Below are 14,912 nucleotides of genomic sequence, written 5' to 3' on the forward strand. Positions count from 1 at the left end.
CTGAATAGGTGTATTTTCCTCTGAATTGGGAGCTTTCCAGATTATGCAACAAGCCCTGACTCCCCACTATTCTCGAAATTCCAGAGGCCGTACGGGAACTGAAACCAACCTTTTGTGACCTACTACATTTTATAAACCGGACATTTGGCAGGAAACTGATAGTAGTGGGAAGTGAAAGAAGGGAGTGATGTTAACACATAAATACATCAGTGTTTCCCTAGGTTTACTGCTTTGGGGGGGGTGCTGCCTGAGCGGAGGGGGGGGGGGGGGGGGGAATGGCATTGGGATATATTTGTTTTAAATCCTCAGGAGCAGAGAGAGGAGCTGTGGATTATTGTTATTGATTAATGCATCAGTGTTTCATAGGGTCAAAAACACTAACTCACAACTTAAAATGAAAGTGTTTAGTTTATTAATAAAAGAGCACATGTTCATGTGAAAAGTGATAGTAGATTATAGATTAGTTGCAATTTGGTGCAATATATATATATATAAAAATAAAAAGAAAATAATTATCATCTTTTAAAAAAAATGTAAACACCTTGAATTTCAGGGGGCGCGGGGCTCCGTTGGCCTCGTAGACAATGTAGGGGAAACACTGAAAGTCAGCTAATTATGTGTCAAATTATGTCATGTGACAGGTGCAGATATGTACCGAGGTCACTGTACCTGTGACATCTATCACTAAGGCTGAGGTCATTTAGGTGTTTTATGGATCACTTACACACGTGGAGGCTGAAGCTTAACAGAGATAAGACTCATAGTCAGAAGAAATGCATATGTCCTTGACTTTGGAAACCTGTATTTACTAATGGTGTCTTTTTAACATACTTTTACTTGAGTAATCATTCATTTAACTCATAACTGTTTTCTATTTAATTCTACTGCACTCAGTTCAGGGTTTTTAACAGTTATGGCAAATTGAGCTTGTTAATACCATCGCATTTCTACCGACTTAACGTAAGGCTCAAATGCTTACTTAACTTCAGAGTAAGCACATTGATCTTAGCATAAAACATTTTGTATTTGTCTACCAGGGGCGCTCTATCCAGATGGGACATCAAACAAGCTGAAGGAAGACGACTCTGTTCCTCCGGGGGGGCGCTACACTTACCGCTGGGAGGTCAGACCAGAATTTGCCCCCACAGATGACGATGCCAACTGCCTGACCTGGGTCTACCACTCCCACTTTGACGCCCCCAGGGACATCGCCTCTGGACTGATCGGGGCGCTGCTCACCTGCAAGAAAGGTCTGAAGATATGTGATCATATGCTTTATCAGAAGTACAGATGTCTTTTTATTGCCCATCTGCATTATATGTATTCCAAATGCCAGTTATTTGTATGTCCCTTCATCGTTATAGTGTAGATATATACTTAGTTATAGTATTCATTTTTATTTGTATTTCAAGTTGCACACACAATTTATTTAATATAATCCAGAAAATAAGAGAATAACACATCTGAGAGGACAGGTCTATAGAACCCCTCCTCTAGACCAACAAAAAACAAACAATAGAAATGAAAACTAAGCTAATTTAATCTAAAACAAAGACAAAAAGAAGAACACAAAATGAGCAAACAAACTAACAATTCCATAGACAACAATCCAATGAAACCAATTTGCGACAATTTATTTTCTTAAAATAAAAGGAAACTCAAGCTCTTGAATAACATGTAATTTGACATTTCATATCCGTACTCAACAATATCTTAAAAAGTCTCAACGAGGTCTCTACACCCTTGCTTATAAGGTCAATTACAACAACATTCCCTAACCTTAAGCCTTTTGTGGGAAACCACAGGGAAGGTTACTCTGGTTTCCAGCCTATCGTGCATTCAGTCGATACTGAGATGGAGGGAAAACAAAGATTACATCTTTCTTTATCTGTGCTTGACAACATTAATATGTAACAATTGAACCCCTATCATTCATCTTTCTCTCTTTGTCTGACAGGAATCTTAAAAGACACTAACAATCCAGCCCAAGGTCAGACGAAGCCAGGGTCTGTTGTAGAGTCAGCCAGGAATGATGTGGACCAGGACGTCTTCCTGATGTTCAACGTCGTGGACGAAACACTGAGTTGGTACCTGAAGGACAACATTCAGACCTGCTCTGATCCAGCTGGAGTCGACCAAGAGGACCCCGACTTTGTGGAGTCAAACCTGATGCACGGTAATGTAGAGGTCTCGAACTAAGACAGCTGCACACACATAAAGTTGGTTGACAACAGAATGTAAGAAATGTAAAAGGACATTTTCACTAAATCAAAAAATGTTGTAGTGTAAAAGTTATTCGATTTTTTTCTTCCCCTGCATGCTGTTGCCTCTACATTCTTAAATGTAGCATGTTATGTGAGTTACTCGTCACTCTAAATGACTTTTCCCTTTAACAAAGTGTATAAAAGAAGGTTTGAAGGACACACGTGTTCCCGTTACCCTTTACTCTAACCCCTATCTGTGTTTTTCTCTGTGTGACAGCAATTAATGGGTACATGTTTGGAAACCTGCCTGGAATCAAGTTATGCCAGCACCGTGCAGTGGCCTGGCATTTGTTTGGCATGGGTAACGAGGTGGACATTCACTCTGCCTTCTTTCATGGGAACACACTGCTGGACCGCGGCCACCGCACCGACGTCCTCAGCCTGTTCCCCGCCACCTTCGCTACCGCTGAGATGGTCCCGAAAGCAACAGGAAAGTGGTTGCTGACCTGCCAGGTCAATGACCACCTGCAGGGTAGGTCACCTGACCTTCAACTTTTGTGTGACCTTTGACCTCTCTGTTTTGAGACTGTTGTGTTGCTGACAGAGAGGAATGTCTTTTTGTGATCCCTGTATTTTAGTCAAAGCATGATGTTACATGTGTTCTAACAGCAGAGCTTGTGGTTCTACTGTTAACACGGCAGGACTTGTGTATTTTAAGGCTGTCCGAAGTCCATTGTACTTAGAACTGAATGAGCCATACTTACTCAATCAAGTATGAAAAATGCTTACTCTGAAATACCTTTCTTTTGTGTCATACCGGACTTTCCATAGTAGCCTAATCGTGTCACTCGCCCATTAAAGAAACATACGCTAGTATATTTTCTAATCACATATTTTGTCATTTTAGAGGTTCTGTTTCCTCAGTGTTGGGTGTGTTAAAGGAAAAGATAAAGAAGTCTATTACATATTAACCTTTAGACTTTATTTTTCAGCTCTTGAGATTTCCTGAGAAACTGAAGGTCTAGTTTCACCTTAATTTTTGTGGGTAATTGTCTGTGTAATGATTGTGTTTTCTTTTCCTTATTCAAGCTGGGATGCAGGCCTTTTATGAGGTGAAGTCATGTGGCAGTGAAGCCTTCTCCACAGCGATGGGCGGCGTTGAGAGGAATTATTACCTGGCAGCAAGCAAAGTCCTGTGGAGCTACGGTCCCTCAGGAAGGGATCTGATTAATAATGTGTCCCTCACTGAGGCCGACAGGTGGGCGTGCACCATATCAAATTAGGAGTGGCATACTGTGGCAATCAAGCTAATCAATGCTAACAGCGTTATGTGGTACATTGTATTGCATGCACTGTTTTGTTAATCAGGTGTAAGCTTGTTTTAACGCCAAATCTGCTCAGAGTCAGAGCTATTTAGCCAATGAAGACATTTTTCATTCTGGATATATTTCAAGCCTGTATAGTTTTGAGACTAACGTGTTGTTACTTTAATTAGCTTTTTTAATGAGCTAATCTTTAGTTAAGGGTGTCAATGACACAACTGAAGCAAATCATTGTGAGAACATATGTGTTTTACAGTCAGGCTAGTGGCAATTTTTCTTTTGCTATTTAAAATTACAACCTCAGCAGTTTAGGAGGAGGAAGTAGATGAGCTAACTGAGTCTGCAGAAAATCGCCGAACTAAGTCCTAAAAAGCTTCTGAAGAAAGTCGCCTGTCTGTGTGTATGGCTAGCTGGAAATGGCTGATTATTCGTATACCCTGTGGGGGGGGGGGGCAGTTTTGTGGTGTCTAGAGTAAACGTGGGCGATATTGATACAGTGACTCAGTTGTTATTGTGTCTCTGTTATTGTTCTCTGACCTGACACAGTGTAACCCCCCCGACCAGCCTTTGTGCTTGACATGTTTTGATGCTTTTTTCCAAGCCACAATGCAACCCATATTACTCCCTTTTTGGCCCACTGAAATGCAATGTCTTGTGCTTAATATCCTTTTCCTCTCATAGTGCATCAGAGGTGTTTTTTGGCACAGATGGCGGGAGGATTGGAGGTGAATACCTTAAAGTTATATACGAGGAATACACAGACGATACGTTCACCACGTTGAAACCAACACCTGAGACTCTACACTTAGCAATCTTAGGTAAGGTCTCTTTCTTTTTAGCAAATTCCAGTTTGTTATTTACTGGTACACTTGTGTCTTGCTTTGCACCTCACAACAACTCTTGCCTAATGAAAATGTTCTTCTGTATTTGTCCAGGTCCAGTCCTAAGGGCAGAGGAAGGAGACACTCTCAGAGTAACCTTCATGAATAAAGCTGATAGGAACTTCAGCATCCAGCCTCACGGCCTGCACTACAATAAACACTTCCAGGGAACAAGCTATGAGGACGGTGAGGAAGCATTGCACACAGATACTGGCTGCACCTTACCTGCTATAACATCTTTAAATTGTTTAATTTACTTGAGTAGTAAAAAGAGAAGAAGATGATTATTTATTTTATTATTTTTGTATTCAGTTTTTCACATGTATACAGTCATAGAAGATTTTTTAAGCAATATCCGATGATTAACCGTTCAGATTGACTGAGGCATTTGTTTGCATGAATATTGCTTCCAGACTGAAGAATACATCCCTGCCTGAACAACTGTTTAAAGATTAAACATAAAGGGATGCAACTATCTGCACCCTCAAAAATAAGACTTAACTTAAAAAATAAAAGTCATGCCAAGTCAAGTGAAGGATTGTCATGCAAAAGAAAAAACTGATTTTGACTGAAAAAAGCCCATTTCAAACAGTTAGTTCTCTGTGTGAAATGCTTTAGGTGTTGATAAGCCAGGCTCTCACGTGGCTCCAGGGCAAAAGTTCACCTACACCTGGCAGGTGATAGAGGGTCCTTCTCCATCTGATTCTGCGTGCATCCCCTACCTGTACTACTCTGCCACCGATCCCATCAGGGACACCAGCTCTGGATTGGTGGGACCTCTGCTCGTGTGCAAGAAGGGAACGCTGGGGGAGAACAGGACCCAGGTGAATTGAAATAGATGAATTAAAAGCCACAGCTCTGTTGTGATTAGGTGATTGAAGGACCTTTGTTGGGAAATTGAGCCATTCCCTATAAGATGAGAACAAAATACAAGTTTTCATGCCGTTGACTGCAATTAAGTGCATCCCCGACTCATCATTACTCTCGCTGTGTTCATTTTTTTTACAGAAGGGTGTGGATAAGGAGTTTTTCCTTCTGTTTTCTGTCATGGATGAAACATTGAGCTGGTACATCGACGAGAACATCGAGAAGTTTGGCAGCAATGAGACAAATGTTGAAGATGAAGACTTTGTGGAGAGCAATTTGATGCATGGTAATGAACGGGTACCAGAACCGCATTTTGTCTTTAATTGAATTCATTTATTGATTGTAGGTCATGTAACATTAGCACTATATTTTGAGTTCTAACCCTGATACTTCTTGAGGATTTTCTCACTTGTCTCTACATTTTTTGTTCTAATCGTCCTTTCCATGTTAGCTGTCAACGGACGCATGTATGGGAACCTCCAGGGACTGCAGATGTGCGCGGGGGACAAAGTTGTTTGGTACACGTTTGGGCTAGGTACAGAAGCGGACATCCACGGTGTTTATTTCGAGGGGAACACCTTCAAGAAGCAGAGCACGACACGAGACACTATCAACCTGTTCCCTCACACAACTGCTACTGCCATCATGCAGCCGAACACTCCTGGTTAGTCATATCACACACACATGGTCAAAAACACACACTGTTCTGCCACTTAAAAACACACTTCCTTTCCTCAAATAGATTTTAAGAGTTCATCCATATTTTAGGTTTTGTTTGACAGACAGATTTGTTTTTTACAAACATCCTTAGAGGACCCTCTGTGAATGTTTTCCTCTGACGTGTACACCACTTCCAACACTTCACAGCAGGAAACATTAATAACTAGAATACAAGGAGGAATTTCAGTGCTCCAACTTCAAGGACAATTCCACAATACTTTGCAAGTCTAGACTACTTTAAGTAGTAATAAATATAGAATTGTGAAAAAAATTGTTTCTCAAAAGGTTTTTCACCAGAATAGGTAAATAAAGTTTAATATATGATAATAATAATAATAATAGTAATAATAATAATAATAATAATAATAATAATAATAATAATAATATGACTTGTACTGTTACCACCTCCAATACAAATAAACAAATTGTGCATTTGACGTTAAGATATTGTGTTTGCTAATTTATACAATAGAAAGTTGAGAATGGAGTCCAAAGATCAATAAGGTTAAAATGATAGGCCATATTGAATGTTGAAGTCACCTTTTAAAATCCTTGTCATGTTTTTTAGGCATAATTAATATACTCTGATAAGAATAATAATTTCTGTCTGATGTGTTTTTTCTTTAAAGGGTTAAATCAACAAAATAACATAGGCTAAATAAACCAGACTCGCAAATATTTATTTTCAAACAAACATAATTCTGCACACTTAAGCTTAAACATCATCAACGATGAATGAAACCCATTTTTAAATGGATGGTGACTTTAAGATTGCCCAAATAGCACAGAACAATTTAATATTGTACAAAAACAGTGTGAAAATATGCAGTCTTGCACACATGTTTCATGCTTACCCAAAACTGCTAAATATAGCAAAACAAGAAATGGAATGGAAGTGTAACACTCAAGTGTATAGAGAGAGCTACAGTACAAATGTTAAGGGCATAATGGAGTGTTTCAGCTGAAAATCCATCCAATCAAGCCACAAACAAATCCATCCTCATGTGTCCAGACCATATCCTCTACAGAGGTGGGAAGTAGTGGAGTAGAAATACTTTGTTACTGTACTTAAGTATATTTTCTGGTATCAGTATCAAAACAGGCTGGTTACTTAATCTGTGTTTGGTGGTGTGATCATTATTATTTAGAGTCATTGCGTGCCTATTGATTTTAACAGGATCCGTGTATCCATCATTTCCTGGTCTTCTCTAAGAGGGACCAATGAAAACGCTGTCATTTTGCCGTTGTTCAGCATCGAAATATTCATTAGCTAACAATTACATTATTGTTCTATTCATATAAAGGGAGGTCAGTTACTCTTTAAAACAGCTGCTAGTTATGGGTACTTTTTACATAAGTACATTTCGAAACCCATACTTCTTTACTTTTACTTGAGTAATTAGTTAGTACTTCTACTTTTATCAGAGTATTTTTAAAAACGATTATCTATACTTCTACTTGAGTTAAGGATGTGTGTACTTTTGCCATCTCTGATCCCCTTTATTCCTTCTCAGGTGTGCACGAGGTGAGCTGCAGAGTGACGGACCACTTCTCAGCCGGCATGAGGCAGCAGTACAGAGTGGACCTCTGTCCCCGACACAAACTAGAGCTCACATACAAAGGAGGGCCGACCAAGATTGTGCAGTATTTTATAAGTGCTGATGAAATAGTGTGGGACTTCTCACCCAAGAGAGACTGGGAGCAGGAGATACACCACGGCACATTAGAAGACAGGTATGTGCGTAAGATAATTGTAGGATGATGTATTTCAGAGTGGATGCTGGAGCCTGTGATTAGTGGCGTGACTTATTACTGTTTGTTAATGGAAGCAAATTGTTACATGTCTCCCAGTCCAGGCAATATGTTTGTTGGGAGGGGGGGAAACAAAATTGGCCCGCGCTATAAGAAGGTGGTGTACAGAGAATACACCGATGAAAGCTTCACTGTTAAGAAGAAACGACAGCCAGAACAACAACACTTGGGAATTATGGGTAAGCTTAGCTGTTCTTCATGCCTTTTTTTTTTTTTAACCAAAGAAAACAGAGTAGAAGACACAGATTTTCTCTTCCCCTGTAGGTCCAATAATCAAAGCAGAGGTAGGAGAGCAGATCGTGATCACTTTCAAGAACAACGCAAACAGGCCGTACTCGATAAGTGCACATGGAGTGAAGGCCAGCGGTGCACACATTCCTGTCAAACCTGGTGAGTCATTTGACAAAGAAAACTAGAATGTTTGCTGCTGCTCTCAAACTAAAGGGTGGACACACTGGCCTTTTCTCAGAAGTAATGATTTGTCTGGTTTTATGTCTTCCTTTGCCTCTAGGTAATATATTGGAGCTGACATGGGATTTTCCTAACAGCTCTGGTCCAGGGGTCTCTGATCCTAACTGTATATCTTATGCATACTACTCCAATGTGGACTTCATTAAGGTTCATACTTCCTGTATGCATTCACATGGAAGCAAATAAGTCACTGTTTGTGTGTGTTTTAATGGACATGTTGAAGAGTGGAAGATGTTTCTAACAGGGCAGATTCCTCTGTTTATCTTCAGGATCTGTACAGTGGTCTTCTGGGGCCTCTGGTGATCTGCAGGCCGGGGACTCTGCAGCGAGGCGAGGGGCCCGACAGACAGAGGGATGACGTGGAGAAGGAGTTCGCTCTGCTCTTTATGGTGCATGACGAAAACCAGTCCTGGTACTTGGACGAGAACATCAAAACATACCTCGGTGCTGACCCCGATACCTTAACACGAGATGAAGACTTTGAGGAGAGCAACAAGATGCACGGTAAGAGATAAGAAGAGAGGCACGGAGAGTAAGTGTCTTAAACAGTCGTTAAAGAATTCACGTCTTGGTTTATTGACTCCTTGCGAAAAAACGTTGTATATCTAAGCAGAAGAAGTATTAAAATGAGATTGAAGAAAACATGTGGGCAGCTTATGTGTTACGTCCCGTCCCTCTACCAAGCGGTAGTGGCTCGTGGGAAGACCCGTAACATAAAAACAACCACGCCAAACACAGAATTTAGTTAACGACGGGCATTTATTGGTAGCACAGCCGTAACTCATATGCATGCCTACCGGCAGAAATGAACCAAGTCTGGAGGACAGCGTAAAATAAAAAACAGAAGAAGGGGGCCTGGGCCAGCCACACCAAGGGCCGTAGGACCCAGACTTCCCTCCTCTACCCAGAGGTCCAAGCACAGCCTACTGGGAGGAAAACAAAGCCGCGAAAAAACCTATGCTAACATCCTCCAGAGTTCACACAATAAAATACAGCCTAAATATGTATATCCACACGAGGAGCAGAGGAAAACCACGGTCGTCATCCCTCGGTTTCAAGACAGGAAAAGAGACCTCTTCCCCATCAGGACACCTGGGGAAGGCGGAGCCAGGAGCGGACCAGGTGTACCTGCACAGAGAGACGGAGAAAAACACACCCAGCACGTAACACCCCCACCATGAGTTAGTGATTATTATTTTAATTTATTTTTTACAGAAAACAAAACAATCCCAACAATCGACTTTCAGTCGACAGACGTGCTCCACCACTCAGTCCACCCAGCAACCAGGCTACATATTAAAAGCGTGACAATGCATCAGCCAACACATTGTCCTTGCCACTAATGTGTTTGATCTCAACATTGAAGGCCTGCATAAAAATGCTCCACCGCATCAACCTTTGGTTTGTGTTACGCATTCTCTGCAGGAACATAAGGGGGTTGTGATCGGTAAAAATAGTGACAGGGATGTTCGATGACCAAACGTACACCTCAAAGCCTGTTAAGCCCCAAGGTCCCCGCCGGCGGGGACCCTGTTTTTTTTTTTCAGGACACTGTGTCTCAGGGGATCTTAATATTTAAGAACCTATTAATGTGTTATACCAGATTAACGGAAATAATCTCAGCTAACTGACGATATAAACCATTTTTACCAAAACAAAACACAAGTCTCATAAGAAGCATCTAAATGACCCCTTAGCGAAAAATGCTAACGGACATTGGCACAGAACTCAAGATAAAAGTACCCTTATTACTTATCGTAGCTGCACATACAAGATCTCCGATTAAAGCTGAGGTTTCACAGATTATTTAGGTATATAGTATCATCACTGAGTGATCTGAATTTGCGAAGCAAAGACAGACATCACAACACGTACCTTTACATAGCTTCTTGGGAGATCGTCTCACCGTAGTTGTTAATCTGATCAAAAGACGTGTTCAATGGCATTAAAACGAGAAAAAACGCGGCTGAATCGGTTAATCCATAGGTTGATAAAGTTCCTGGGCAATAATTGGAATTATTTATAATCTATAATTCCATTTTTATGTAAAAATCGCAGAGCAAAAGTTAGTTGCTAATCGTAGCCACCAGAGTGGCTGCTGCTTCCGGTCTTGGCTATGCGGCAGTATAATACACACACATGACCAAATAAGGACTATGTGGGAGTTCCCCTCGATTCCATTGGCTCTGACGGTTAGAAAGAGATGTCACATGTCAAAATCCAGCAGGGGTAGCCAGAGATATGAAAAATCTACCCAAATGGCCCCAGAAGAGGTTTTTTCTTTTGCTAAATCTGTCTAAAAATGTCAAATATCACTTGTTTTGCATCAATCTTGATACAGGGTACTTATTATATGTTGTACTTTGGATTCCTAAATCTTTAGTCTACTAACCCATTATCCAAGGTTAGTTTTCACTATAAGTACAAAATATGTTTTGGACGGAAACTATAATTTACAGTTTTTTACCATGTTCAATCTGAATTTTCTTTAAAATAAAAAACATCTATATTGAATCTGACTTTTCTACATCCAACTGACAGGTTTATCACTACTTTGAGAAAAACGATTATTAATTTAACCCTTTTAGAAGGGAAGATATGGTCATTTGTTCTGGGAATGTCATTTTCAAGCCTGAAACCTGAAAAACAGGCTCGGGGTTTAACAGGTTAAGGCCAGAACCATAGCCAGGGCCTCTTTTTCGATGGTGGATTGAATTTCTTTGAGAAGTATGATACTGGATGCTCCACCCCATCGACATCCTGCAGCAAGACAGCTCCGGCCCCAGATTCACTTGCATCAACTGCTAGTTTAAAGGGCCGATCAAAGTTTGGCGCTACAAGCACCGGAGCATTAGTCATCAACAATTTAATTTGTTGGAAAGCATGGTCACAGCGCTCAGACCACACATAAGGAACTTTTGGGCTTAACAGATCAGTTAACGGAGCAGCAACAGCTGAGAAATGTTTACAAAACCCTCAGTAGTACCCAGTCATCCCAAGGAAGCAGCGCAAGTCACGTCGGGAAGCCGGAGCAGAAAATGCCAGGATTGCTTCCACCTTGGCCTGGACCGGCCGTACTTCCCCGTTGCCAACCACTTTTCCCAGATTGACCACGGTTGCCTGAGCAAAGTCACATTTTGCCAAGTTAATAGTTAAGTTCGGCCTGCGCAAACGCTCGAACACCTCCGCCAACTGTTCCATGTGCTTTTGCCATGACTCTGAATAAACCACAATGTCATCCAAATATGCCGCAAACCCTGACAGACCCGACAGCACAATATTAACGAGCCGTTGAAAAGTTGCTGGCACGCTGCGCATCCCGAACGCCATGACAGTGTACTGTAGGAAATTATCTGGTGTCACAAACGCTGAAATTTCCTTAGCGCGGCTAGTTAGTGGAACCTGCCAATACCCTTTTAACAAGTAGATCTTGGTAACAAACGAGGCACTGCCAACCTGGTCAATACAATCTTCCATTTTGGGCAAAGGATAGCTGTCGGGCTTTGTCACGGAGTGTGCGGCATATTTGGATGACATTGTGGTTTATTCAGAGTCATCCCGTAACACGTAACACAGTGTAGAACTGATAATGTGTACTTTTTCGACTTAAATTGCCCATGGGGAAAATTCTATGAAAGATAAGTGAGATATAGTGCACTTACTGAACTGAATAAGATTTAAAACATAAATCCTATAATTAATAATATGAAAAATTAATGCTTAAAGTCACCATGTAATTATGCCAACCAAGGCTGTATATTTAAATGTAATACAATATTTGATCCAATTTAAATAATTTATTATGAAATTTGCCTCTGAAGTGTTTCAAATTCCTGACAAGGGTTTTCCTAAACTAAGAAGGAGTCTAAATTACGATTTTCCTATCACACTTTTCTGCACGTCTCTCTGATTCTATACGATAAAAGAGATTATATTTATTTCTACTGAAGGGATCAATGGTCTGGTGTACGGTAACCTCCATGGACTGGTGATGACCCGCGGCCAGAAAGTAGACTGGTATCTGCTGGGCATGGGCACCGAAGTGGACATGCACACTGTGCACTTCCACGCTGAGACTTTCACCTACAAGGTAACCACCAACATCTGCTCTACATACTGCTCTGGTTTAAATCCAATAATGAAAGGATGATAGTGTGTGTTGTTGTATTTGGGTTTAACACTTCGACATGCCCAGACAGAAAGTGTCTTTACACATTTCCTTTTTTTCTGTTCCCCTTTATTGTATTGTGTGTGTGTGTGTGTGTGTGTGTGTGTGTGTGTGTGTGTGTGTGTGTGTGTGTGTGTGTGTGTGTGTGTGTGTGTGTGTGTGTGTGTGTGTGTGTGTGTGTGTGTGTGTGTGTGTGTGTGTGTGTGTGTGTGTGTGTGTGTGTGTGTGTGTGTGTGTGTGTGTGTGTGTGGGTGGTAGACGGACCGTGTGCACCGTGCAGACGTCTTCGATCTCTTCCCTGGAACTTTCCAGACAGTGGAGATGGTTGTTGGGAACCCGGGGACTTGGTTACTTCACTGTCACGTGACGGACCACATCCGCGCTGGCATGGAGACCACCTTCACCATCAAGGGTATGTAGAGCATGCATTGTGTGTCTAAATGGTGTCACACATGCTTGTGCATTAAGATAATTGAATCATGTACATTGAAATTTGTGTGAAATCTCACTTTTGTATGTATATCTTCTTTCAATTCCAGAAAAGTCATCGCATGGTAAGATTTATCCTTATTTCAATACAAATTTTCAGTCTAATATTTAATATTCCATCCTTCACATACTTATGTAAATATAATACCTTGCTTTATATCTTATTATTGTTCATTTGTCAATTCAACATGTATATTTTCTACTTTCTTGTCTTTTAATTTGTATGTACAATGCCATGTCTTTTTATGCTGCTGCAACACAAACATTTCCAAAATTAGGATCAATAACGTTCTATCTTATCTTATCTTACCAGAGAATACAAAAATATTATAATTTCATATCAAAATAAAAAGAAATCAATGGCTGTCTGGAACTGTTGACAATATACAGTACCATCTACATTTCCCATACGCAATAGAATGGCTAGTTAAACATTAGTTTTGATGACATGAGTTGTAAAAAGGCAAAAACATGCACACAACTGGGATGGTCTTTAAAGAATATTAGATACTGTATATAGTCAACACTTTAGCAAAACCATTACATTCTCTTTTCTAGTTCAACATAGAAAAGGGGAACAGCATGTGACAGGCTTGTTTTGTCTCTGCTGTGATGTATTGGATGAGTAATGTGTTTTAAATCTTATCTATGTTTGCTTAGTTTGTATTGGATGTAGGGAAAGAAATATGTCTTTTGTCAACTGTTACATTAGCCTTTGTTGACTATATCAACTGAAATAAGCATGATATTCCATGGGAAATGTATTGTTTTAGTTATAACTCGTTTTAAGCCATAATTGGACCAAACAATATGAATTTGCGATTGAAAACAGTTGGTTATAAAACATGGTAGGCTTGTTATTCTGAATTTGATTAAGCTGAGTCAAATGTGAATTCTAAAATATAGCAAAATCGCAGAGATAAGATGGTTACTGAGGTTGGGAATTAACAGATATTCCAGTAAATCTCTGTAGCAAGATCTCATGGGCATAAAATGTTTGACCGTGAACTCATCATGACATAGCTATCTTGTTTCTGGCGTCCTGTTGAATTTAAGTTCTGTTTCCTGTTGCAGCGATAGGAATTGAAGGCTCCTTAAGGACACTGCTGCTCTCGCTGGCTCTCTGCCTCATGGCTGTAGGTGGACTGCAATAATGAAGGGACTCTAACAATGCTTTAATCTGTGTGTAACTTTGGTCATTTATGCAAACAAAAAATTATATCCAGGGACAAAATCACTGTTGTGTTTGAAGTTATATGTAAATATCAAGCAATTATCAGACCAACCTAAATATTTGAAGGGCTGTAAAATCCTGTATAAAGTTAAGGATTATTTTATTTCTTAGAATTAAGAAAGGCTATATAAGCATTTTATATTTATGGATTGTTTTTATGTTGCAGTTTGATGACGTGTTGCACTGTGTTCGATGTTAACTTTTTAAAGCATAGCTGTACCAAAAGTGTGATCCATTTATGAATGTGCAATAAACACCTTGTTTTAACTGTGGTGTGATACTCATGTGTCCTTTTTTACTTTAAGTGCTAGCATCAACAACAACCACAGGGTGGCGTTAATAATTTAAAAGTTGCCAAGAGAAGAGATCAATGACAACTCCTTTTTTCTTTTTCTGTGGCTCACAGGAAAATACAAAACTTGGTTTAAATATTTTTAAATGTTTTTACAACCCTTTATTGTACTGGTGATGTACTGGTAGTTTAATAAAATGTCACTCAATCTTGTCCTTCATATCTGTTGCCTCATATAATGCATCTGATTATATCATTAACAGTTTTTAATTGGGTGCAGGAAATAAACACAGCACTATGTGATCTGTGTGTTACTGTTTTGTGATGAATGTGTCACTAACTGACAAATCCGGGTGAATACATCCACTTGTAGCAACAGTTGGAGACCATTGATCAGTTAATGGCTGATACTCAACCATTGTGATTCGTTCATCTATGTTGTTTCAAATGCT

The 14,912-nt window shown here is 40.1% G+C and overlaps 1 protein-coding gene across 1 annotated transcript; it reads left to right on the forward strand.

The window, feature by feature from the left end:
- Positions 1-1,092: 1,092 nt before the first annotated feature.
- On the forward strand, positions 1,093-14,440 carry LOC307027247 (ferroxidase HEPHL1-like). The gene is made up of 18 exons (XM_079695454.1): positions 1,093-1,250; positions 1,958-2,176; positions 2,482-2,736; positions 3,294-3,462; positions 4,208-4,344; positions 4,462-4,593; positions 5,026-5,231; positions 5,416-5,560; positions 5,726-5,938; positions 7,509-7,728; positions 7,846-7,985; positions 8,071-8,196; positions 8,318-8,424; positions 8,547-8,781; positions 12,228-12,367; positions 12,704-12,857; positions 12,985-12,999; positions 14,009-14,440. Exons 2-18 carry the CDS (start codon positions 2,056-2,058, stop codon positions 14,086-14,088), a joined length of 2,595 nt encoding a protein of 864 aa, XP_079551580.1. The 5' UTR covers positions 1,093-1,250; positions 1,958-2,055; the 3' UTR covers positions 14,089-14,440.
- Positions 14,441-14,912: the final 472 nt, after the last annotated feature.

This window comes from Notothenia rossii, assembly GCF_949606895.1.
Source record: "Notothenia rossii genome assembly, contig: scaffold_622, whole genome shotgun sequence".
NCBI classification, from domain to species: Eukaryota; Metazoa; Chordata; class Actinopteri; order Perciformes; family Nototheniidae; genus Notothenia; species Notothenia rossii.